This window comes from Anabas testudineus, chromosome 15 (genome assembly GCF_900324465.2).
Source record: "Anabas testudineus chromosome 15, fAnaTes1.2, whole genome shotgun sequence".
NCBI lineage: Eukaryota > Metazoa > Chordata > Actinopteri > Anabantiformes > Anabantidae > Anabas > Anabas testudineus.
Genome location: NC_046624.1, coordinates 10,458,232 through 10,481,871, shown reverse-complemented (window position 1 = coordinate 10,481,871; position 23,640 = coordinate 10,458,232). Strand labels below are relative to the sequence as shown.

The following is a 23,640-nucleotide window of genomic DNA, read 5'->3' as shown; positions in this document are numbered from 1 at the left end:
TGATAAACACGGCACACTTGGGCTTTCCTAGATGTTCTAGCAGTTTCCCCAAATATTAATGACTACTCATAAATGTGTGCACATGGTGTGTGTTAAGTATAAATGTTAAATTACCCTTCAGTCCATCTGGTAATACCCTAAATACTGTCAGCAACAATTGTCCCCAGTATGTTAAGAACCATTTGATTGATGCGCAGTCGTAGAGTAGCCGTTTCCACCATGCTTTCCCTATTGAGATCAAAATACAAATTCAGTGTGTGCGTGCGTGTGTGGGTGTGTGTTCTAGCTGACACTAGAACACTAGCTAATGTAATATGAGTTGTTACAGCTGACAGAGAAAATTACAAGCTTCTCTTCCCTTACACATGAGAACATGATGTAATTTCATGCACATGTATCTTGGTCCCAGAATCTGTGCTTTTTAAACAACTACGTATGAAACTTAGCAAAAATTTAGAGTCATTGTCTCATAAGTTTCTATTTAGAAGTGTGTTTGTAGTTAATGTTCATGAGCACTGTGGACACTTAAGATGCATTTTTAAGAGCTCTGGAAGCTCGAGTGCAGCATCTTTAGATATGGAAAAACACATTGTGGCCATACACAGGAAAAAAGACTCAGAATTAATTTCTCTAAACAGCCTTCTCCCCTGTCTCCACATCTCTTGAGGATTGGGGTTTGATTTGGCTTTTAAAGCAAGCCAGAACTCAGCTCAAGACTCTCTATGTGTGTGTATGAGCACGTATATTTACTGTATATGTGTGTATTTGTGTGTGCAGTTCCACACTGATTTTGATGGGACCAAACATCCAAATTGACATTTGCTGTGGCAGTAAGCTACGTCTGGCAGCAAGACATTACATTTCTGTATTGAATGAAACCAGAGACACAAAACAAAGTTTTTGCAGTGCTCCCTAGTTTCTCTCCCAAGGCATGATTGATGTGGAATGTAGAAATATAAAAGCACTAAACTGAGATTTTGTCCAAGACAAGAATTGTTTCCACAAATCATCAGAATTTGAGGCTTTTATTTACTTTCCTCTCACTATCTAGAGGAACATTTCACTTAACAGGCTTAAATGGATAAGTGTTAAATGATTTATCTATCTTGTGCTTTTAAGCTCTTTAAAGAGCAAAAGCAATCCAATCTATAACATATATTATTTTGTAAATTGTAAAAAGAAAAACTTTTTTTTCTGTATATTAATTTATTGAAGTTTAACATTTATTTAAACATTTATTTCAGCCACAACTTTTAATATGCTGATATTTTCGTGTAAAGCAGTGTACAGATTATTCTACAGTGTACAGGCCATGCAATGTTAAATTGGTATTGCTAAGTATATTACTCAAATATGGATAATATTGAGCTATGTTTAATCCTAAATTCAAAGCTTTACTAGGAGTGATTGATATGTAAAAAATATACACCTGCACCAAAGGTGCAGAAAAACGTGAATAAATAGAAACTTCAGATGGGTGTCTGGCTAGTGTGGGTGGTACATTAAACAGCAAACACTGTGTGAGTTAATACAGGCCCAGCGTACATAGACCTGTGTGTATCTCAGCGTTTGAGGGAATATGCAGAGCTGCAGAAATGAGGCATAGCGCTGACTGATGCTGCCGACCTCTCTGCTTCACAGAACTGGCTTTTCTATCAGATAGACAGCTTGACAATATCCAGACCCCACTCTTTCCGCTACACACAAACACACGGAGTCACGGCAGCACATGCGCGCACACACACACACATATGCACACACAGCTTTCTGGGTTTGTTCTGCTTGTTTCTGGCTCAACTGTTTGTAAGATAAAAGGGAAGTGTGTAGCTGAGTGAGTCCAGTAAAGTCTGACCTCTTAGACAGGCCTTCATTGTGTTATGTGTAATTGAGAATTTTGAGACCACTTTAAACCACATTACAACATGAGAAACTTTCATTGTTTAAAACAGCAAATGAAGTTCAATGTCAGCGTGATCTGTGCTATTTAATATTGGCTTGATAACTCGAAGGCAATTTCAGATTTACACGACTGTTGGTCATTTGTATTGTTCTCATTTGGGTGAGTGATTGTTCAATAACAATAAGTGTACATTTTATTGAATCCTTGAACACAAATTTGATAGTGTGGCGTTACAGCTCCCATCCGCAAAAATGCATATGGTATGTGTGCATGTGCATACATGCACTGATTCATAGTGTCTTGGTAATGTCATTATTTTCGTGTTTAAGGTCACAGAATTGTAGCTTCAGGGCTTTCTGGTGTCTGTGTAGGAGCTCTTTCATGTTTGGCCTTAGTGATCTGCAGATTTCCTGACACTTGAAATGGATCTACTCAGAATCCCTTTCTCTTTGGAAGAAAGCATAAGATGCACAGCTCTTGTCAATCCACACTTCCTCCTCTGGCTAGTAGCTCTTGTAAATGCGTATAACCAATATATAAATATATAAAAAGCCAAATAAGAATGAATCACCACCAAGAGAACTATTCTTAATGAAGATTACTGTTGTTTATCCTGTTCAAGCTCAATAAGTGGTAGTTTCTCCTAACAATAGGTAAATACAGTGATACAATTATCTACTAGATGGCTGCAAATGATGATAACTTCCATTACGCGATTATTCGTGATTTGGTATATGCAGTGTCAAAAGAGAATAAAATGTTCTATTTTGTCTGATCAAAAGTTCAAATCTAAAAATATAAAATGACAATAACAAGCAGGATGAGTGCCTACTATACTTTGCATATATATAAACATATTTCATTGTAGCTCTTTAATTCATATGAAGTAAATAAAAAAATGTAGTATTTGTTAAGCATTAAGACAAAGGTAATGAATGCATAGTACTAGTACTTCTTCTGTTGACCTCACCATTCAGTATCTCTTCTCGTGTATTCCTTTGAATACACAGAAAGGTTTATGTGAATGTTTGACTAAGAAGATCCAATAGTTAAATTCTCCAAAGATCAAACTGACATAGATACACCTGTAGACATTTATTTGATCAAACACACATCCATCCCTGCTTACACCTGAGACCCAGAAGAGAAACAATATTTTTAGTAGCTCGATGCATCTCATGATGTGTTTCTGATGTGTGTGCAGGGCTGTGTCTTGGAGAAAGACTGGTTGCCTTGTGCTCAGATCTCAGGTGAGGAAAGGCCTGGAATCACTCACCCTGACAGCCACATCTGGCGCTACTTTCTCTGTCCTGTTGCCCTCAACTCTGCTCCTGCAAACAGACACCACTCGAATTTAACCACAGAGGGAAGGAGTTATGATAATAATGTTATTTGTGCTTATTAATGAGATGGAGAACAGATAGTTTACTTTGAAGAAATACACTCTTGAGCACTGTGTGCAATAAAACCAATGATACTCCTGGCATTTTTTTCCCGGTTTTGTCTTGCCATGGATGGAAAGTGAATTAATCCCAGGTGTAACAAGCAATCTTTCTGTTTGCTCTATTTGCTCTGTGGATTATAGATAATGACTGCTTTACTGGAACTATAGGCTTACTGTAAAGAACATTTAAGAAAGTTTAAATGTTTATCTGTAAAAGAGTTAAATAATGAATTTAAGGCATTGGAGGGGTTGACTGACCAGAGCAGGTGAGTAAATGATGCTCTAGAAAGACAATCTTGGTAAGTGTGGGATCCAGACTGGACTGAAAGGTTATTGCAGCCAGCAGGTAAGTCGAGAAAATGGTGGAGAACAGAAGGTCGAGTATGTGGCACAAGCATAACTACAAGACCAAACCTTCCATTGGTCGGTAAATCTAAAAGATTACAATCGGGAGGTCGAGGCCGAAAATCCAAAACCCAGAAATTCAAATATCTTTTTTCTAGTTCTCATTTCAACAGACAGATGTTGTCAAATATCCTCATCCAGTCCTTAAAGTGGCCTTATTAATATGATTTAGTTTTGATTTTGTTCTCGGGCCCAGTGATAGAAATTTACAGTATGTGGTTTTCTGGTAAGAATAGAGCCAATACATGTTACAATGTCTCTTGAAGAGAGCGTCTTTGGCCTTGAGACTAAAAAGGCTCCAAATAGTTTTGTCCTTGGGAACACTTTCTGGGGGAGATTTTGACTTCTGCAGAATCATTTAAACTAGCACTAGCTGTAAGAGAAGTGATGGCAGCTTACCTGAGCGCTTGAAACCTGACTATTTCTCTACCAGCCAGCATGCACACACTTGTTCACCTCAGGCTTTGGGCCTCTAGCAATGTGTAACGTGGGCACCCAACTTCACAAAAGGATATATGTAACGTCAGATCACAAAAATCATAATATGACCCCTTTAATCATAGATTCTCAATCCAAATATCCTGATCCAGTCAGATGTGAGGCCCAACATCCAAATCCAAAATGTCCAAGAGTCAATAAGGATAATAGAAACAGAGCAGGTTGGATCTGACAACTGAGTGAAACAGTAATCTTGTAGTAAAATAGTAAGTCGGTGAACGGATCATGATACAAAGTAAATGCTAAATAAGAAAAACACATTTTAGCTCAAGCATGACTTATCAAACATTGTGCAAGTGTTATGACTCTGATCTAAGGCCAGACATGTATATCTCACTCACGTCCATTGATTCAATGTTAGAATATTAGATAGCTTTTCACCTTTAGCTGTATCAGAAGAAAAACCTCACATGGACCCTGGTCTGCTTGGCATCATTTGTCATCATTCCACATTGGACGGATCTATCAGTTGGCACATCCAAAGTTGGGGATAATTTCAAGACTAGACTGCCACAAAGTCTTCATCTGTTTCCAGGTGAACCTAGGAAGTAAGGGTCAGAGTTCAGGGTAATATTTACATCAGTGGAGCGAGTCCAAACATATCACATTTCAAAATAAGAGCATAAGATATTGAAGAGTTGCTTGCAGTCACACATTAAAATATAAACAAACACCTAAGGCACTTTTACCATAAGGAAACTTGGTAGTATTGGCCCTTTACTGCACGGTGAGAACAGCATGTTTCAATGGAGACAGCAGACATAAACCCCTCAATGCTTTGAAAAGTGCATCACCACAGGAGTCCATAATGGGAAAATCAGTGTCTCTGGATTAAGACTAGACTGTTACTGTGTATAAATGGACGTACGCACATTATTGTAGACTTAAAGTTGAGTACCTCAGATCATTGCTGAGTAAATCACTGCAGTAGCTCACAGGTTATCCAAAAGACAGTGTACACCGCATTTGAAGAGTTTCTTTGTTGTAATTTAAAGGTCACATGGTAAATAAGTAATACGGTAAATATGTATGTATTAATACATGATGATGATGTGCAGAGCACCAGAATCACAATAAATGCATGAGTTTGTGCTCAAAAGTGTGAACAGCAGTTTACCATATGTGTTTATATAATCATCTGTTTAGCAATAAGAAATCAGACAAATGTGCAAATATAGGTGAAAATTCCAGATATGACTGTAGAGCAATAAAAGGGGAATCATACATTACCTAAACATAGATCAGTGGATGAATGAGTTCCACATGGTTTACATCAGGCCCACATGAATATCAATGATTCCAGGTGCATAAAAAGAATCAAAGTTACAACTGCTTTGTGGGTTTCTCCCAGCCAGGTCTTTAGACAAATTGTACAACTTTGTCGACTGTGCTGGTCTGCACCTGATCTTTGGGATCAACGCGCTGCACAGAAACCCAGACAACTCGTGGAACACCTCCTCCATCCTGAGTCTCCTGAAGTACAGTGCAGGCAAGAAGTACAACATCTCTTGGGAGCTGGGCAATGGTGAGTATAGCAACACAAAGCAAAGCAAATAACATGATGGGGCTATTTGTAGTCAAAAGTAAGTCCATGTGCCTGCCTTTGCCCCAGCGTCTGTATATAAATGTCACTGATACTGAACCACTTTTCTCTGTGTGCCTGTCTTTACCTCACCAACTATAAAGTTTAGCACATATATTTTGTTCTTTCATCAGACGTTCCTAGATATGTATTTTTAAAATTCAAACCAAAAAACGCAAAAGGTAAAGTGAACAGTAAGTATGCATCTAGCAGTTTCAGGGTTAAAGCTAGTGTTGATTCAGGGATGAAAGGAACGGCTAGTCCTCGTGTCATTCTAACCATCTGTGTTCCTGGGGAGCTGCAGTGCACAGAGAGCCCTGTGTTTGCCTTCTGCACATCACTTCATATTTTCTTCTCATTTCATCTGTAATACAGCTCACAATAGAAACTTTTATTTTAGCCTAATCCTATAAGTGCCATGCAAAATCCATTAATTGAACCATGTGAAAATTTTAGTGGGGACTTGAACCATGGCAAAAGTAATCACACAAGTAAATTATCCACAGTGGAGACATCCTAAATGTGGAAGAGGCTGAATTAAAAGGTTATAATGTAGTTTTCAGGAATACAGCCAGACATAGCCAAACATAGTCAGACAGCAGACATACAATGTACTATACACATAAATACACAAACAGACATAATGAAGGTTTTATTTTACATTTCAAACACTGCTACACATGTAATCAGCATCTTCTACAGTAGTGGGTCTCCAAAAGTAGTTTTACTTCTTTTGGCGAAACAAGCTCCTTCAATCTCTTTGTTTTACTGATTCTGCAAGGCCACCCTGTGTGCTTGGACCATTCCCCTGACACCAAGTCCATCTGTCTGTATTACTGAGAATTGCCCAATTATCCCTTTTTCTACCGGCTGTTGGATACTCTCTAGGAGAGAAAGATCAGACTACAACAACAACAATATTGTCTGCTGCCTCCCCACTGTTGCTAGTATAAACCTTTCTGTCTGTCTCAACATATAACATCTCCTCTTTCCAGAGCCTAATGCTTACCGCAGCATGGTGGGTCGTGCGGTTAACAGCACCCAGTTGGCTCAGGACTACACCAAGCTACGGACCCTGCTGCAGTCTGTGCGCTACTACCACCGAGCTCACCTCTACGGTCCCAATGCAGGACGACCACGGAAGAATGCCATCCTGCTGTTGGACGGGTAAGTCGGCAAGTAAAACATTGATTGGGTTTCCACTCCTTCTTAGGCCATCCTGCTGGTAAATGGGGGAAGGTAGTGGAAAGCGTGTTTGAGACTTTTACTGAGCTTTACTCTGTTTAATACGCACATACATACACACACATTGTGGTAGTGTTCAGTGTTTATGGATTTCCACTCTGCAGGTTTCAGGGTCTCAGCCCCAGTTATACCATGTCAGCCTAAATAAAGTGTCATCTGATTGATAACGTGACGGCACCGCGTCCCACCTGCTGGTTTTACCCAGAAGCTCCACCAGACTGAAGCTCTGTTAGACTGAAGTGTCATAGGTTATTGTCGTACCTTTTAATTGCAAAAAGCACCATATAAACAGTTTCTGTTCTTCTTCTAAACTTTAACGTTAATTATTTTCTAAAGTAAATACGTTTTTAGAATCCCACCATAACTTCTGGGCAGCTGCAAATTCAGAGGCATTAAACTAGTACTCGCCGTACTGATAGCGTACGCCTTCCTGCTGTGAACATTCATTTTGCTTTGACAAAATAACATAACTGCCAGATGGTAATATATTTGGAATGAGGATCTTTTTGTTCATGCTTTCAAAGTGGTCGAGATCCAAGTGTCCTGCCAACAAAAATTGCATTCACAACATGTTTTTTTTTCTTGTCTTGGAAAATGAACCAGAAAAGTCATACTAAAAACACTGGAAGCATAAAATCATAATATGAATTTGTTTTGTTTTGTTTTTTTTTTTTGCTCACAAGCATATGAACCCACCAGCCAATATGCTGTCAGCACATGAATTGATGCTACAGTGCAGGTTTGTTGGCTTGTCTCCCTACCAAAGTTTTTCCTGTCAATATTTGTTTACTCTAACTTAAATCTGACAGAAACAATATTCCTGAACCCAGTCAGTCGTCTTCTAGATGCTTATCCGAGCTATAGCTGTGCCATATTGTAGCATCCACAATATACTGTAATATGGAAAATATATAATAGTTGTGTATTGACATTGATGTTTGCACATGGGCCTATATGCTCATGGAAACATGACAAGTTTGGCAGAAGGAGGATTTCACACATGAGAAGAGTCTGAGGAAGAGTTAATAAAACAGAGATTTCTCTGGCATAGATTGGAAATCGTTGTTTGTACAAACTGAATTTGTTTCACCACCTCGCCAAAAACATATTATTTTGATAATGTTCCTATTTCCAAAATCTAATTTTTATTGTCACTGCAAAAATATTGTGATACAGTTTTGAGTCCAAATTAACTTTTAAAGCACAACTTCTCAGTACTCAAATGTAACTTGCAACCTGCAAACACCAAAATCAACTTATGAAATTAGACAACAAAATATTGTAAATGTCATTTAAGTATCAACTGCGACTCTGTGTAACAGAAACTCCCATTCTCCCATTCACCCTGATATTGACTTTAGCCACAACCCCCAGATTTTCTGTGTATCAGACTTTGACTGTAGGTATGTGGGCTACTTTTGGGTGTTACTGCCTGACTTAGTTTGTTGAAAGTCCTTTCAAACAAGAAATGCTTGCTCAGTCTAATTGACCAAATATATGACGACATCTCTCAAACATATTAATCAATTCCAAAAAAGCTAAGCCGGTCTGAGCTTTTCTGTCTGTGGAAATGGAAACAAACTTGTTCAAAATGGATGCCTCAGTGGCCTTATACAACAAACACAGATAGAAGATTAAACACAGATTGATGTACACAACTCTGTCAGTGTGCCTGAATAAGAAAATAGCTCAATAGTATTAAGAATATGAAATGTAGAGTTGTATTTAAACAAATGATAACTCTTAAATTTAATCCCACTTCCTGTATACAAATAATTAGTTGGTTATAAGTTGCTATTTGCTGTGAACTGTAACTCCTCCTGTGGGCACTCTTAAAAAGAGATTGGTGTATATAAACAGAAAATGACAATATATTAAACACAGCTGTCATATAATAAAGGATGTCTTCTCAGAAGAAGTTATTGGTTCATATTGTAAATTAATAGATGCTTAAAAACCACTGTGAATAAAGATGAAGCTATTTTTACACAGGTAACAAACATCTAGAAGTGACAGGGGTGGAACACAATATATAGCTTGGACTTTAACAGGAATGGTTAAATAAACAGGGAACAGCATTCCTTTTAGTTAGAATAGAGTCCATAAAGTTAAAGGGATGTTTGCTAAAATTACAGCGCTTATACACGCGCACACACACACACACACACACACACACACATAAACATGCAAGTGCACGTGCAGACAAATGCATGAGAACAGTTTAATGTCTCATATCTCACCCCGAATCTGTCTCCAACCCCTCTCTGCAGCCACACACATTTTGACAGGTAGTTGGAAGAAAGAGCAGAAAGAATAATTTGATATGGGAATCCCTCCCTTATGTACTTGAGCTACTTACATCAGTGAAGCCATTAGGAGCTGCTTTTTATCTCACTGAGTACTGACAGTTTAAATTTACTCGCAAATAAAAGGTGTGTGTTCGTGTGCACAAGTGTGTGTGTGTGTGTGTGTGTGTGTGTGTGTGTAAGTATGTAGTGCACAGTTCACAGTGAGTGATGAGCAGTGGGAGGATGTAGAAGATAAGTGGTGAGAAGAGGAGGTGGAGGAGGAGGAGGAGGAGGAGGAGTGAGAGGATGAAAAGGAGAGAGCTGGAGTATCCACAGGTCATGGGTGTCACATTTACGGGTGACAGGGTGATTCTTGCGTGTTTGACACTGTTACGAGGGGGTGGCTCTTGTGTTTGACAGTGCAACCACTCTGCTGCTTTCAGGAAATGAGATGAATTAGACACTGAGCTGCTCAACAGTCCAAATATCAGAGCCGCACAGACTAAACAAGCCAGAGTGGTGAAAGTTGTGTTTCAGTGACATGATGTTTAGAGACACCCTTTGGACACGTCTGACAAGCTGTTACCCCCAAATATGGAGCGATTTGGGTCAGGTAGGCTAGGAAAGACACACACAGATGCAAACGCTTGGGAGGAAGAATGCAGACAGCATGAGGGCTTGTGTTTGTGTACAGGATGGCTCCATTAAAAGGTAAACTGGGTTCACAGAATTTTTGTGTGTCCTCAAGCGATGTTTAGAGCTTAGAAAAGCAAACTCCACCGGCTGCAGAAAACACTTAAAGTGGTGTTTACGGTTTTACGAAACTAGCAGCGCCGCAGTTTTACCATATTACGCAAAACACTTGGTGTAAATGAAAAATCAAGGCAAACTCTTATTAAGATTACTTTACACTCCTCCCACAACACACAGCTCACACAATTTGTTTTCCTCCTGAATACTTTTGAACCTGCCAACCTCAACAAGTTCTCAGCTGTGTCTTTAGTTACTTACAATTGTTGGGGAAATCCACCTTTGCATATGTTGTATTTTCAAAATGATTTAGGGCAAATTGAACCTATGTTTGTATATGTTAAGGGCTCTTGGGAAATTTACATATCTTGGTCTTTGCAGTTAAGTTGTTGGGTAGAAAATGTGTCAGAATATTTTATATTAAAACATGACAACGGATGTAAAACAGCGTGTTCACGTTTTGAGAAAAAAAAAAACGCTTTCAGATAATGATACCTCTGTTTTTCTCGTCCTCAGGTTCATGAAGAATGCCGGCTCTGTTGTTGATGCAGTTACGTGGCAACAGTAGGTATTTTACCCTTTTTGTTTCTCTTTTATGATGGTCTGTAAAAAACAAACAAACTCTGAATCGAATACTTACATAACCATGTATTACCATCACAACACTGTTTGTATGCAGGAGGCACTGATGCATAATGTGGATCCTGCACAATGGAACAACAAAAATAGAGCACAGTGCCTCTCGCTGTCTCAAAGTGTATGAGTGTGTGTGTTAAATTACTAACACCTGTCATTTGGACAGTATATTGCACATACTATAGGAATGCCTCCAAAACATATCAGCAGGTTGAGCTTCTTTTCCACCTATGTTTTATCTCTTTACACACATATGTAGAATAATACAAAAAGACACTGACTATAAAACCCAGACAAGCCCTTTGTGACTGAGTGGTCATTAAGGTGAAGGTCGGGTCTAATTAGGAGATTTTAGCAGCAGTGGAAGGAGGAAATGTTGTCAGTAAAGCTTAGAAAAACACCACCCACACCGTTAAAACCAAACCATATGCTCTGGCTCATTCTCTCTGTCAATTAGTTTTACACTAGAGGTCCAGATTCCAGTCTAACCAGGCTGGCCTCTGACCTCTACAAAAGAAGCCAAACTAATAAAAGTGGAGACCGCTCATTAACACGTCTAGAATACAGGTTTTAGTCAGCTGCAGCTGGCTCGAGTTGTTTTGAATCAAGTGTGGAAACGCAGCATCCATTATTACCCCGGTTTAGGGCATCATATGGATTTGAGTACATCTGTCTGTGGCTTATGGTCAGAGGTGTTCTGTTGGGAGCTGGCGGTGATGAAACATGTTGGTTATGTGGTGAAATATTTGTGTATCTCCACATCACGAAACATTGATATGTGGTTTGCATTTTGTTATGACGTTTGAGCCACAACATTGTAGTTTCACATTTGCAGCATCTTGTCTCAGTTACAGCTTATCCGTTTCTTGGACTAACCAACAAAACATTATCAGAATGTTCAGACATTCTCTCTTAATCTTTCTGTCACTACTCTTTCCGAAACATTTGGTTTTCTTTCTTTTTATAGAGCGAGTGTGCCCATTTTTCTAAAGATGCTTGGCTGGATGTCTGTATGCGAAAGTTTTATTTTCCTGTTTTCTTTTCAGAGTGCTTTAACCCTAAACCAAAATTGAGCTTTTGAGTAAGTTAAAGGGTCAATTTAGCCAAGTCATTAGAAAAAGTCTCACACTGTCTCCTAATGTTTTGTGTCCATGCAGAATGTCTCAGCTTTATTAAACCAGGGATTCAGTTTCTCACGGTTCTGTAACACTGAATCTCAGCTGTGATGCTCGCAGCACGTAAAACAAAATCAACACCCACACCTCTTTCCAGAAAAAGTGTCTGTGTCAATTTGGATTAACCTCTCATTTATATCATCAGTTATGTTTAGGCACCCAGAAGAAAAGAAATTCTGTCTTTGTATATATTGGGTCTTACAAGAATAATTAAGAGAGTCAGATGTAAGTCAGATCGACTTACATCAGTACTTACATTATTATCAGATAACCTGATGGTTCCAAAGTTTCTTTCTTTAATTAAAAATGTTGCAGATAAAGGCTTAATGTTTATTTTCTTATTAAGTCAAGACTTTGGAAAGGACGTGATAGTTTTTTTCTATATCGTTGTATTTCATAACAACCCTTCAGGTAATTTATGAGCCCTGCATATCATAAATATGATCACCCTCATGCCTTTAGCTTCTCTAGTTCCAAGGGTCATTTCTCTTTGAGCTGTTGCTCCATATTCCTCCTTAGGAGAAAAGGCTCACACTTGAATACATTCAAATTAGATTTTCTTCTCAGGAAAGACAAAAGCAGAGTTTTCCTCTCGGCTATGTGCTTAAGTTCACAGAACAGGGTCCTAGTACAGTGGTACTAGCATAGCTGTCGATGCTTGAGTGCTGTGAGCACCACAAAAAAAAAAAACATCACTTGCCTCCGTTAACCTCTATTTGGGGTGTTGGCAAGAAATATAGTAGTAGAGTAAGTGAACAGATTTAAACAAACACCAATTTGAACTAAAACGCCCACACCTCCAACTTAGGCTCTAATGAACGTGTTTTTCCTTACCTAATGGGCTGCTTCATGGTGAGACAATTAGGCCCGTCCGAAGTGTGTGACCAGATGGCTGCCAGTTCTAGCTGTGAAAATATGGGCAAGAAAGGTGAACGAGACTGATTTACCATTTTTCCACGAGATTTGCTGTTTAGATGCCCCTTAGCAACACACCTAACATGAGCCCTAATCACTCCGGCATTGGGGCATTAGTGGTGTGAACATCTGAATGTGAAGCATGCAACGCCCTCCTGCTAAACTCTTTTCAGTAAAGAAGTGATGACAGATTAACTTTAGTACACCTTGCTTTTGAAAACGAGCACTCCTTGGATCAAAAAGTGTGACTGTAGAGACCTCTGAATTTTATTGTGTTGCAGATTCAGTGTTGAATTGATAGAATTGCTCATTTTGTCCATCAGCTTACATTCAGTAAAGCCTAATAAGAGCCTTTTGCTTATGTTTTAAACTAAAAGTTCTCTTCTACAAAAGTATTCACACCTACAAATCAGAACTTTGTAGACCATGTGGCAACAATTACAGCTTCAGTTCTTCCTGGTTAAGTCTGTACTAATTTCGAACACGGGGGCAGTTTCTCTTTCTTCCTGGCAGATGCTCTCAACCTTTGTCAGATTGTGATTTGACAATCAAATTATTGTTCTTTAAAAGTGGTTGAAAGCTCTCCAACAACTACTTAAAATAATCAGGCAGAAGACAGCGATCAATTGTGAGTATAAGTTTATTCCTGAGCACTGACAATAAGCCGAGACGGCATCCGAGCCAACATTCAGACGCTGTCAAAGCTGATTGCGCTCAATTTCTACACTCTCTGGGCTAAACCGTTGCTCTGTCCTGGGTGGGACCAGTTTTTTATTATTCCCTATTATTCACTATTGTTTCCAAGTAACACATACTTTTGCATGTTCTTTTTCCAAACAAACATTTTGACACAATTGTTTCCAAACCTTTCATTTACATATAAAAAAAAAAGATCACTTCACTCATTTCAGTCTGATTTAGTTTATTCCTGAGCAGACAACGTTTGGACACTGAAGGACAGTCAGAGACTCTCCGGCATTGTCTGGGCTGTCTGCTTCGTTATTCTGAAGTGAATCATCACCCCAGTCTTTGGCTGCATGTACTCTGGAGCAGGTTTTTCTTTCATCTCTCTCTGTTTTTGGTTGCAATAATCCTTCCTTCAATTCTGAACAGCTTCCCTTTTTTTTAAATTATTGCATGTTTTTCTTTTTGTCAGAACACAGGATATTTTTGTCATGCTCACAGAGGGTAGGTGCCATTTGGCAACCTCTGAGCAGGCTGGGGCTTCTGTCGAACGACTCTACCGATAAGGTGCTGCTGAGTTGCTCATCCTTCCAATGTGCTCCCTGATCTCTGCAGAAAACTTATAACACTCTGTTAAAGTGACCTCCCCGGTCACTCTGGTCCCTGGTCATTAGTCCAGTCCATGGTGCTAAAGTACCCTTGGGCAAGACACTGAACCCCAAGTTGCTCCTGTGTGTGTTTCACTTGGAAGGCATAGAATAAAAGCAAATGACCAAAAGTAACTGTTCAGTCGATAGACTCCAATCAAGTTCTAGACGCAGTTCGATTCACATGACCATAAACTTATTCTTCACTTTGTCATTAGATATTGAGTGAAGATTAATGGGCATAAATGTCAAAGATTGAAGGATTTCAGCTGCTCAACAGTTCGGGCCTACAGTACTTTGTCATATTTTTCTCTTCATAATGTTTCAAGGATTTTAATGCGTGACAGGTCCGGACCACAGAACGGCCAGTTTAGCACCTGGGCTCTTTTACTACAGAGCTATGTTGTTGTAAGATATGCAGCATGTGGTTTGGCATTGTCTTGCTAATATAAGCAAGACCTTCTCATTAATGGGACTTTCACAGATGTGCTGGGTGCAATAATAAACCCCAATATCATCACAGATTATGGCTTTTGAACTGTGCTGTGCGCTGACAGCAAGTCAGAGGGTCCATCTTCTCCTTAGTCCGAACGACACAGTGTCCATGATTTCCCTACAATCTGCGCAATTTTCCACTGAGAAACATCATTCTTAAGTTCTTTTTAGACTCTAATGTGTTGTCTTTGAGTGATTTAGAAATGAAATAGGGTTGTTCAAGTGTGTGTTTATCAATTGTACTTTTTGCGACTACATGCACGGCCATACAAGATATCCACATCTTTTTTGTTTCTTGTCAGAAAGACAATATTACTGCATGCCAGACAGCCCTGTGTGCTTCTTATTTATTGCTGAGGAAAGAAAAAATAGGTTAAAGATGTGTGATCTCCTTTCTAGCCTAAAAAACACAAAGGTGCTATAAATGTACTGATGCTGTTCCTAAGGGAAACATACATATTCTTCATCTGCAATGACTGACATCATGATAACATCAACCCAAATGTCTTTGTGCACCACGTGGCCATTCAGTGACACCTACATTTGCTATTGTTACTAGTATTCTGTTATAGACCAATCTGTGTTTTATTTTAATATTTCCATTATTTTAACTTAATTCATGAGTTTTTGTTTACAAAATAAAGGTTAAAAGATAAAAATGTCTCATCTCAGATAAAACACAATATTAATGTAAAAGAAACCAGTCTGCCTTTATGTAAAAATCTTTTCTCAGTAATCTGACGGAAAGATTTTCATTAACTGAACTGTTCAATTTGGGATTGCACCAATTTAACTAAATGTTTATAGGTATAAATACTAAATGCTAAAAATTCAACTGACCTCCATCTGTGAATATTCAGCCATGTAGGATGAGATGACATTTGCAGAATGACCATAACTAAATAAAACTGTGATGTCATATAGAGTCAACAACACTGGCCTATCCCATAAACATCAAAGTTACATTCAAACAATAGGAAAGCAGCATGAGATAAAAGGAAATGCTGTAAAGTGAAATGTGAAATAAATAATTTCTTTAGCTCTAAATCCACTTGCTTCTTTTATCAACTCCATGACATAATAGAAGACATAACAGAAACAGATGCAACACCTGTTAATTAGAGATTTGAAAAAAAAAAAGGCTCTGACTCATTGCAGGGCAGACTTCTCATCTGAATCTTCTAAAGCAACAACTGGTCTTAATAACAAACCAGACCAGCTCGCTTCAGTCCTGCTTAAAGCTACAAACGTTTTGTGCCAGTTCAGATTTTTTTTTTTCTTCCAAAACAGGAGAACACTCGAGGAAAACAATGACAGGAAATTTACAATTGAGGCAATCAAGTGACTTAGAGAATTCTAGTCAACAGAGCATTTCACAATCGAAAGTTCAACAAACTAAACGGGGGACAATGCCAATGGAAAATTGCATTGTACAAGACAAGAAGGCCATATAATCATAACAAATGCAGCATCAAAACATTCTGAAACAAAGGTTAAATCTCCAAGCGGAGGTCTGCTGATGTGACAGATGTGTGAACAAAGCTGCTGAGAACAGAGATGGCTTTTCCTCACGTGGGGCGAGGCAGTGTTGCAATCGGAGCTTAACCTCGATGAAATTTTCGTCACAGCCTTGGAAAAGTCCCAAGGTCCCGGCCTCAGAGTGTAAACAACGCACAGATTAAGTCATAGCTTTCTACAAATTATTTAGTTATCCTGTCATCTTTCCAGAGAGCTCGCAATAATCCTTTTGGTCCGCATCCCAGGGTATGAAATTCCACGTCATAAAAGGAAATGGAATAAAAGACATTACAGTGTGAATATTATACCACTTTACGCTACAAATTGTTACAACTTGAATTCATTTTGTATTTCTGATCACATTTCATGACCAATTTATGCAGAAAACCAGGAATTATAGTTAAAATGCCCATATTTCCTCTCAGCTAAATCCAACACAGGAAATTTGGCATAATACCAAATGGACTGTATCTTTTAACATGTGAGCACTTTTAACAGTGTTCCTAGAAATGGCGTTTTCTTAGTGTTATAAGCAGCTGTCATATTGGGCTGATTTTAAGAGTCGTGCATCTTCTTTTTCTTTTTCTCTCTGCAGTGTAAATTTTCTGTGAATGCGTTTTATTGTGCCTGAAACATGAACTACAATGTGTGGTTGTTGCTCGCTTGTTTCCACTCTTGGACTCTTGCGAAGGATCTTGGAGAGGCTTTCTGTCTGCCCACAGGCTGATATTCCTCGGTACTTTGACTCTACTTACCAATAAATTCTTCCCCCATCATGGTCTCTTAACATCATGTCTTATTATCATCTTTCTGTGTGTCTTTATCACTAACAAACAGAATTACCACAGATGGATGCCTGCATGTCTTTTCTTTTCCAGTCTCAGTTGGACTTCTCTGTGCTTCCAGTTTCTTTCTCATGCAATCCCAGATTTTTACACAGAATCGGATTGTCAATGCACTAAAGTATAACTTATCTGTTCATCAGTAGTGAACTGATGTAGCAAAGGTGATGGAGAGTCCAAGCTAGTGCGGCACTTGTGCAGTTGTGTCCCTTAAAGTGTAAATGGATCGTAAAACCTTTTTGACCCAATTTGAATTTGTCACGTTGGTACAAAGAGCGTAGAGTGTTTCTCTCACAGCATTTTCTCTATATTTACAGTTATTACATGGATGGCAGAGTGAACAAAGTGGAGGACTTCCTAAAAACACGTCTATTGGACACACTGGCAGAACAGATCACTAAAGTCACAAAGGTACTTTTCCTTTCTGTCCTGAAATGTATCTCCTAATGTAAATAATGTCAGGTTGTATGTAATGCACTTACAGTATACTTTAAATATCTTCTGATGTGGCTGCTCATTCATACCTTACCATAAATCTCGATCTTTCCTGCAGATACAACATTAGCTTGTCTGCCATATATTTTACCATGCATATCTTGGATCTTTGTTATTTGAACTACATTGTTTTGTTTTGCTTTTTTAATTTATACTTTAACATTGAGGGAGGATGTGAAGGAATAACTCCTTTTAATTGTGAGCTACAGTGTTCTTGCATGCGTTTGAGTCTGCCAAGTTATGGATCGTTCAGACCCCAGCTAGTTTTTGTGATGATAAAGCCACATGTGCAAACCGCAGGAGTGAGCCTTTAGGGCAAAAGAGTTTTGTCCACCATGAGGTAATCTTATCAACAATAGCTGCTGTGGCAGACTTGCTGAGTTGTGAGACCCGAAGAGTGCCAAAGTGCCTCAGAGAAAAAGAAGCAATCCCTCCCAATACCAAAATGTAAAACATTCAATGAAATGTAACAATAATGGGATTCTGCTGAGCTCTGCCAAAGTTGGTGAGATCAGGTTTTTGTGTTTCTGGTTTGTGTATCTGCACTTTGTGCTTCTTAATATCTCTGCTGCATATGTTGTGCTGACAGTTGTGATGATTTTCCATCACTAATATTCCGGGACTATGACAAAAGAGTCAGTATGATATAAAGTATTACGCATTTTTTACATGAATTACTTATTTTAAAAAGTATGATCCTATTGCAGGTTGTGAACACACATACCCCCGGCAAGAAGGTGTGGCTGGGTGGACTGGGGCCGGCGTGGGCAGGAGGGATCAATAACCTCTCTGATACATACGCTGCTGGCTTTCTGTGAGTACAGTTATTGTTATCCAGTAGTTTTTTAAGAAAGTGAGGTTTTATATTTGTCAAGCAAAAATAATCATGCATTTTGTATTTTATTGGAAATCGAAGGCTGTTGCATTCCTAGTTTTTTGTCTTCCTGCATTCATATGTATTCCAGGTGGGTGAACACGCTGGGTATGGCTGCTGTGCAGGGAATAGATGTTGTCTTGCGTCACTCATTCTTTGACTACGGATACACACACCTTGTGGACCAGCACTTTAACCCTTTACCTGTAAGTCTCTCAATTTTACTTTAAAATTGTTGTGGCTATTAGTTCACATTATCAGAGCCCCAATTCAGGCTTTTGAACCTGAGTAGTCATCTTGCTCCCTGGACCTTTTTTGTTCCAGAGCCTCGATGCCACCTCTTGCTCTTTCCCGTGGGAGCTATTAGCTGAGATGAAAGGTGTTTAGTGGTGATGAGTGGTTAGACGCAGGGGCGAAATGCCATGTAACTTTAGCCCTTTATCAGTAGCTCAGGACAGTGTCACTGTTCCCCTCAGCTCCCATCACAACTGTGTGCTTCTCTGTGTGGGACAGTCGGCCGGTGAGAGATCTGCAACCTGAGATGCTGATATGCAGGCATATTAGTAAAATAGCCTGCAACATTGTGTGCAATGGAACTGCCAAATACCAAGTTCCTCCGTGCTTTAGTCTGTCACAGAAATAAAACAAGCTTAGACCACAGCGTTGTATTAACTGTTAGAAAAACATTTCAACTTCCAAAAAAAAAGTTGGAATGATGTGTAAAATTCACATAAAAGCAAAGAAAAGGACTGAGAAGTTGAAATCTTATAGTTATTACTCCTTTTATTCCTGTTAATATTATTTCATTCTGAGTATTAGCAATCCTTTATTCAATTGAATAATTACAATTGAATACAATTTTTTAAGCTGGTAATCCTACTGATCTCATGATCTAATCTTTTCAGCATAGTGACAATCATTTTTCACTTAAACCCTCATTAGCTCTTTTTCTAGCTAATGAGGGTTTTTTTCTAGCTTTTTTTTTGCCTCTCAGCTATAAGATACTAAACAATTGAGATGGCTTCATTTTTCTTCCCTCTTTGTCTCCATTATTTTTCTGGGACTGACGCTCCCCTGCTAGGATCATAATGCTTTTAACATGGCTGGATGTCTAAAGCCTGCACCAGCCTACCCGCTGAGAGAATTCACTGCAGGGCCAACCTGTCCGCTGCATGGGAAATTTACGACTTGGCCCTTTCCCCTATAGGATGACAACCCCATTGGTAGAATCTAGTTAAAGCCCCCGGCCCACCATCACTCAAGCACTTCACCTTTTACTGCACTTATTTTATGCCATTTTTCTCACTTACTCTTCTGTTCCAATCATTCTCTCTTGTCCAGTTTTGTGTAGTCTACACTCCACACGTGCCCGTTGCCTCCCTTCAGAGTTGGGTTGTAAATTACTAAAACTGTGCTGTGATGGACGTTGTTGTCTTACGTTCACTCTTTGAAGAGAATTTTTAGGATTTAGTTTGGGGGCTGAAGCTGAGGCCATATTGTTTCAGATTTCTTTAAGATACTCTCAAGAGAAAATATTTCTGTTGAATAAATAAAGACGTCTTGGCTCAACACACTCTTTATTTCTCATATAGAAAACATTGAGATAAGACAGTATATTGTACATTTAGACCGTCTAAAAAAGACGTGTTCGACATCTGACTCCAAACGTTTAGGAATGAGCGTCTTGGAAATATGCTTATACATGTTTTACTTCTTGTTATTTTATGAGAAGCACAGTTTTTTTACTTCTTATGTATCTACTTAAATTAGAAACCTGGAAATGTTCAGTTTGAGAGTCTCAACACAGCAGTTGGACTCTCATTCACCGTGTTTGGCTAAATATTAAAGGTTAATAGTTATTCCCGATGTGGTCAGTGGAATATGATTTCCTGGAGTCCCACGGTTTACATGGTCTTTCCTTCTGATCCTGATATCGACTGTATTTCAGCTTTCTCCATCTGATGACTTTCTATCCATCTATCCAGAGAAGGGTGCTGGAGGCAAAAAACAGACAGACAGACAAGCAATTAGACAGGAAAACAGGCAGTCAGACTGCCGACGATTAAGGACCTCATTTGACATTTCCTAAAAAATTGTCCTGTACTATTAAGTCTCAACAGTCTCAACAGAAATTTTAACACAGACATAGTTTATATACATTTATTAATGTTTTTTTTTTATTTGTATATAGAAATGTACACACATAGCAAGATCATAGCATCTCTCCGGCCATCGTGCATAAATAAAACTCCAGAATCACGGCCGTTCTTAGTTTTACACATTATCCGCTAATCACAGATCACTGTTCTGGTCATACATTCATCTGTCCATCCCTCTGCCTGTGGCTGACACTATACAGTTCCATACTGTGCTCTGCTTCTTCGATGCCTTGGCAGCAAATTAAGTTAAAGCCTGCATGGAAAAAAGAAGCCCTTAAATGTTGCCATATGCAGGATTGCATGGGAACTTCCTGAGGAGCACATGTTGTTCTGGGTCTCTTGGAGAGGTGTTGAGTCTGTGTAGTCTATAGAGTGAGACACAGTATGGTGGACCACTCAACAGTAATAACAGAAAACAGCAATTCATGATGGAGCATAATATTTAGTAAAAATGTCATGTTTAAGACCTGTCAATTTTAAACAGGTCAGAGGTTTTTTTTTTTTGGATACACTGTGACTTTTTATGGGGGACAATCAGCTCCAGCTAAATGTTGAGTGCTGACATATTTTCCTGAAACGTATCTTTACCTTCTCATAGACTAGCTGCTTGTTGCTGGCACATTCTTAATTCACATAGTTTCTACAATCACCAAGATATTTCGTGGTTGAATAGTAAAAGGTTTCTTTATGTAGAAATCCTCACTATAGGTTTAACCATGTTTTTATACAGATACAGTGGAGCTGGCAGCCCTTTTGGACAGATTCTCTACCATCAGTCACATCAGGCCCCTAATTTCCATGCCTGCATGATCTTCCATTGTATTTTTAAATAGCAACCAAACAAATCCTGTCCTGAGCGTTACGATGAACCCATGTTATCCTAAAAGTAACGCCAAATGTGTGTCACCCTTACAGGATTACTGGTTCTCTCTGGTCTTCAAGCGCCTGGTTGGTCCAAGAGTTTTAGCTGTGCGGGTGGCTGGACTGCAGAGGAAGCCACAACCAGGACGAGTCATACGAGATAAGCTACGTATTTACGCTCACTGTACCAGCTACGACAAGTACGTGCTACTGCGTAACCACTTTAAATTAGGGTGTAACCTGTATTTAAACACACCAGGAGTGTACACTGTCATCATATACTGTATTTTGGTCGTTTTATTTCATTTAATGCTGACAGATGACAAGGCACACATCCCCTTAGCCTTGCATTACTCTTGTCTTTCAAGATTTACAGACTGCTGCTTGGTTTTTACTTTGCCTACTCACTATGTTCTCCTGCAAACACCTGAGGCTCTGTGTCTGGTGGGGGGAGAACAAAATCCCCAGCCAGGCCGTTCAGCTTCCCATAAATAAGCAGACCGCAGACACCCGCTCATTCATAGCTCAGAGCCTATAAAACTTAACGGGTATCACTTATCAGGTGTGTGGGTTCTGTCTCACTGCCGTCAGAGAGCTGCTGAAAGGGGCGCTAGGCCTTTATTTCATTTTGGATTGGCTGTAGGGGGGTATTCTAGGGGGATGGGGAGGGACAATAAGGCAGTCTGTGCCGAGAGGAGATGAAGAGTACCACCATGGCCTGTTCAAGGTTATCATTTAACCCAGACCATCGGCTGTCAGCACCATCTAGACTTACGGCCTAACTCTAGACAGAGCTCATTTGCAGGTGGAGCATCTCTTACAAAATATTGAAGTGTTGCACAGATAGATGGTTGGTGACACGCACGCAAATATCTGAAATAGTTTTCAATGAGTGTTTCCTCTCAGCTACCTGGTATTTATGGAGGAGCTAGGGAGCGGATCTTCACTCTACATATTAATTAGGCCTTTATCACACAGTGAAACAAAAATCTAAAGCAACTTCAGCTGCATTTACTTCTGCCACTTTGTGGTCAACCCTTAAGTGGACAAACCACTGTAGTCTTAGTGGTTTAACTGTCCTGCAGTAGACACTAAAAACTATAAATGAGCTCAGGCAGTCAGTGGTTTGAAAAGTCTTTGCAGTTTAGATATTTGACTTTCACCACCCTTTTACCCCTTTTAGTGGTTTGCATGGCATTTTTTTACTTTACAGCGATGCTCCGACATCAAACAGCATCAACATATGTTTATGTTCCTGGTTTGAATCCTTAAGAACCTCATCATTTTAAAGGCCTTAAAGGTCATTATCTCTCTCTCCATCTAACCATCTGATCTATCACTCTGAGCCGTGGTCCATGTTTCTCAGAAACAAGGCTCCAAGAGTTTAACGCAGAGCCAGAAGCATGTTTTTTTCCCATCAACAGAACATTACTTTTTTCTCTCGGTAAATAAATTGAATTTTAGCAGTGTTGCAGGGTTAATATAATAAATGTCTCGCCCTGTGCGCAAAAGAACCAGGATAAACATCAAACCAGAAACCAGGATTGCTTTTAAGATATGCGATTTTAGAGGTGGTAACTGGGAGAAATATCTACCAGGCCATTTAGCCCTGACCCTGAACACCAAGGACGACATGTGGTATTCACTACAGCTTTGTTGTCTTTGTCCTCAGACCTGGGCTCTTATTAGATTTTATCATGTTTGTCTTATCTGTCTTTCTTAGTTATTTACCTTTGGCCAGTATCAAGTTGTGTCCCTAGTGCTTTGCTCTCAGGAGAGGGACTCAACACTGTTGTCTGTGTAACTCAAGACGTGTTGCCCCTTGCATTCACACCCTTCATCTGACCTTGGACAGTGCAGTGACAGGTTTAAATAATGGATACTGTATAAGAGAAGCAGATTTTTGCTCTGGAGAACATTTACAGGGATGAGAAAGGCTTTGAAAATGAACTGTTGTTTGAAATGGTTCATACTAAATATAGATATAGGCAGTGGGATAAGTCGGCTTCCTACTTATTGGAGTTCCCTCCTTGAGCATGTATTATCACATTTTATTATTTTTCTTCAAGCCTTTTGATCTAGATCAGATAGAGGGGTAGTGGTTTGAGCTTATTATATGAGATAAAAATATCAAAGCGTTTCTCCTCTTTGTAGTCATCTTTAATTACAGAGAATTTTATTCAACATGGCATTGTAATATATAATGAATCTTTATCCTTTTTTTGTA

At 39.2% G+C, this 23,640-nt stretch overlaps 1 protein-coding gene across 1 annotated transcript in view; it reads left to right on the top strand.

The window, feature by feature from the left end:
• Window positions 1-23,640, top strand: part of hpse2 (heparanase 2) — a 46,653-nt gene that overhangs the window by 19,005 nt on the left and 4,008 nt on the right. The window contains exons 4-10 of the mRNA XM_026353849.1: window positions 5,599-5,772; window positions 6,825-6,996; window positions 10,629-10,676; window positions 17,342-17,435; window positions 18,227-18,333; window positions 18,485-18,599; window positions 21,468-21,613. Of these exons, the coding sequence (XP_026209634.1) occupies window positions 5,599-5,772; window positions 6,825-6,996; window positions 10,629-10,676; window positions 17,342-17,435; window positions 18,227-18,333; window positions 18,485-18,599; window positions 21,468-21,613 (856 nt within the window). The remainder of the gene's footprint in view (window positions 1-5,598; window positions 5,773-6,824; window positions 6,997-10,628; window positions 10,677-17,341; window positions 17,436-18,226; window positions 18,334-18,484; window positions 18,600-21,467; window positions 21,614-23,640) is intronic.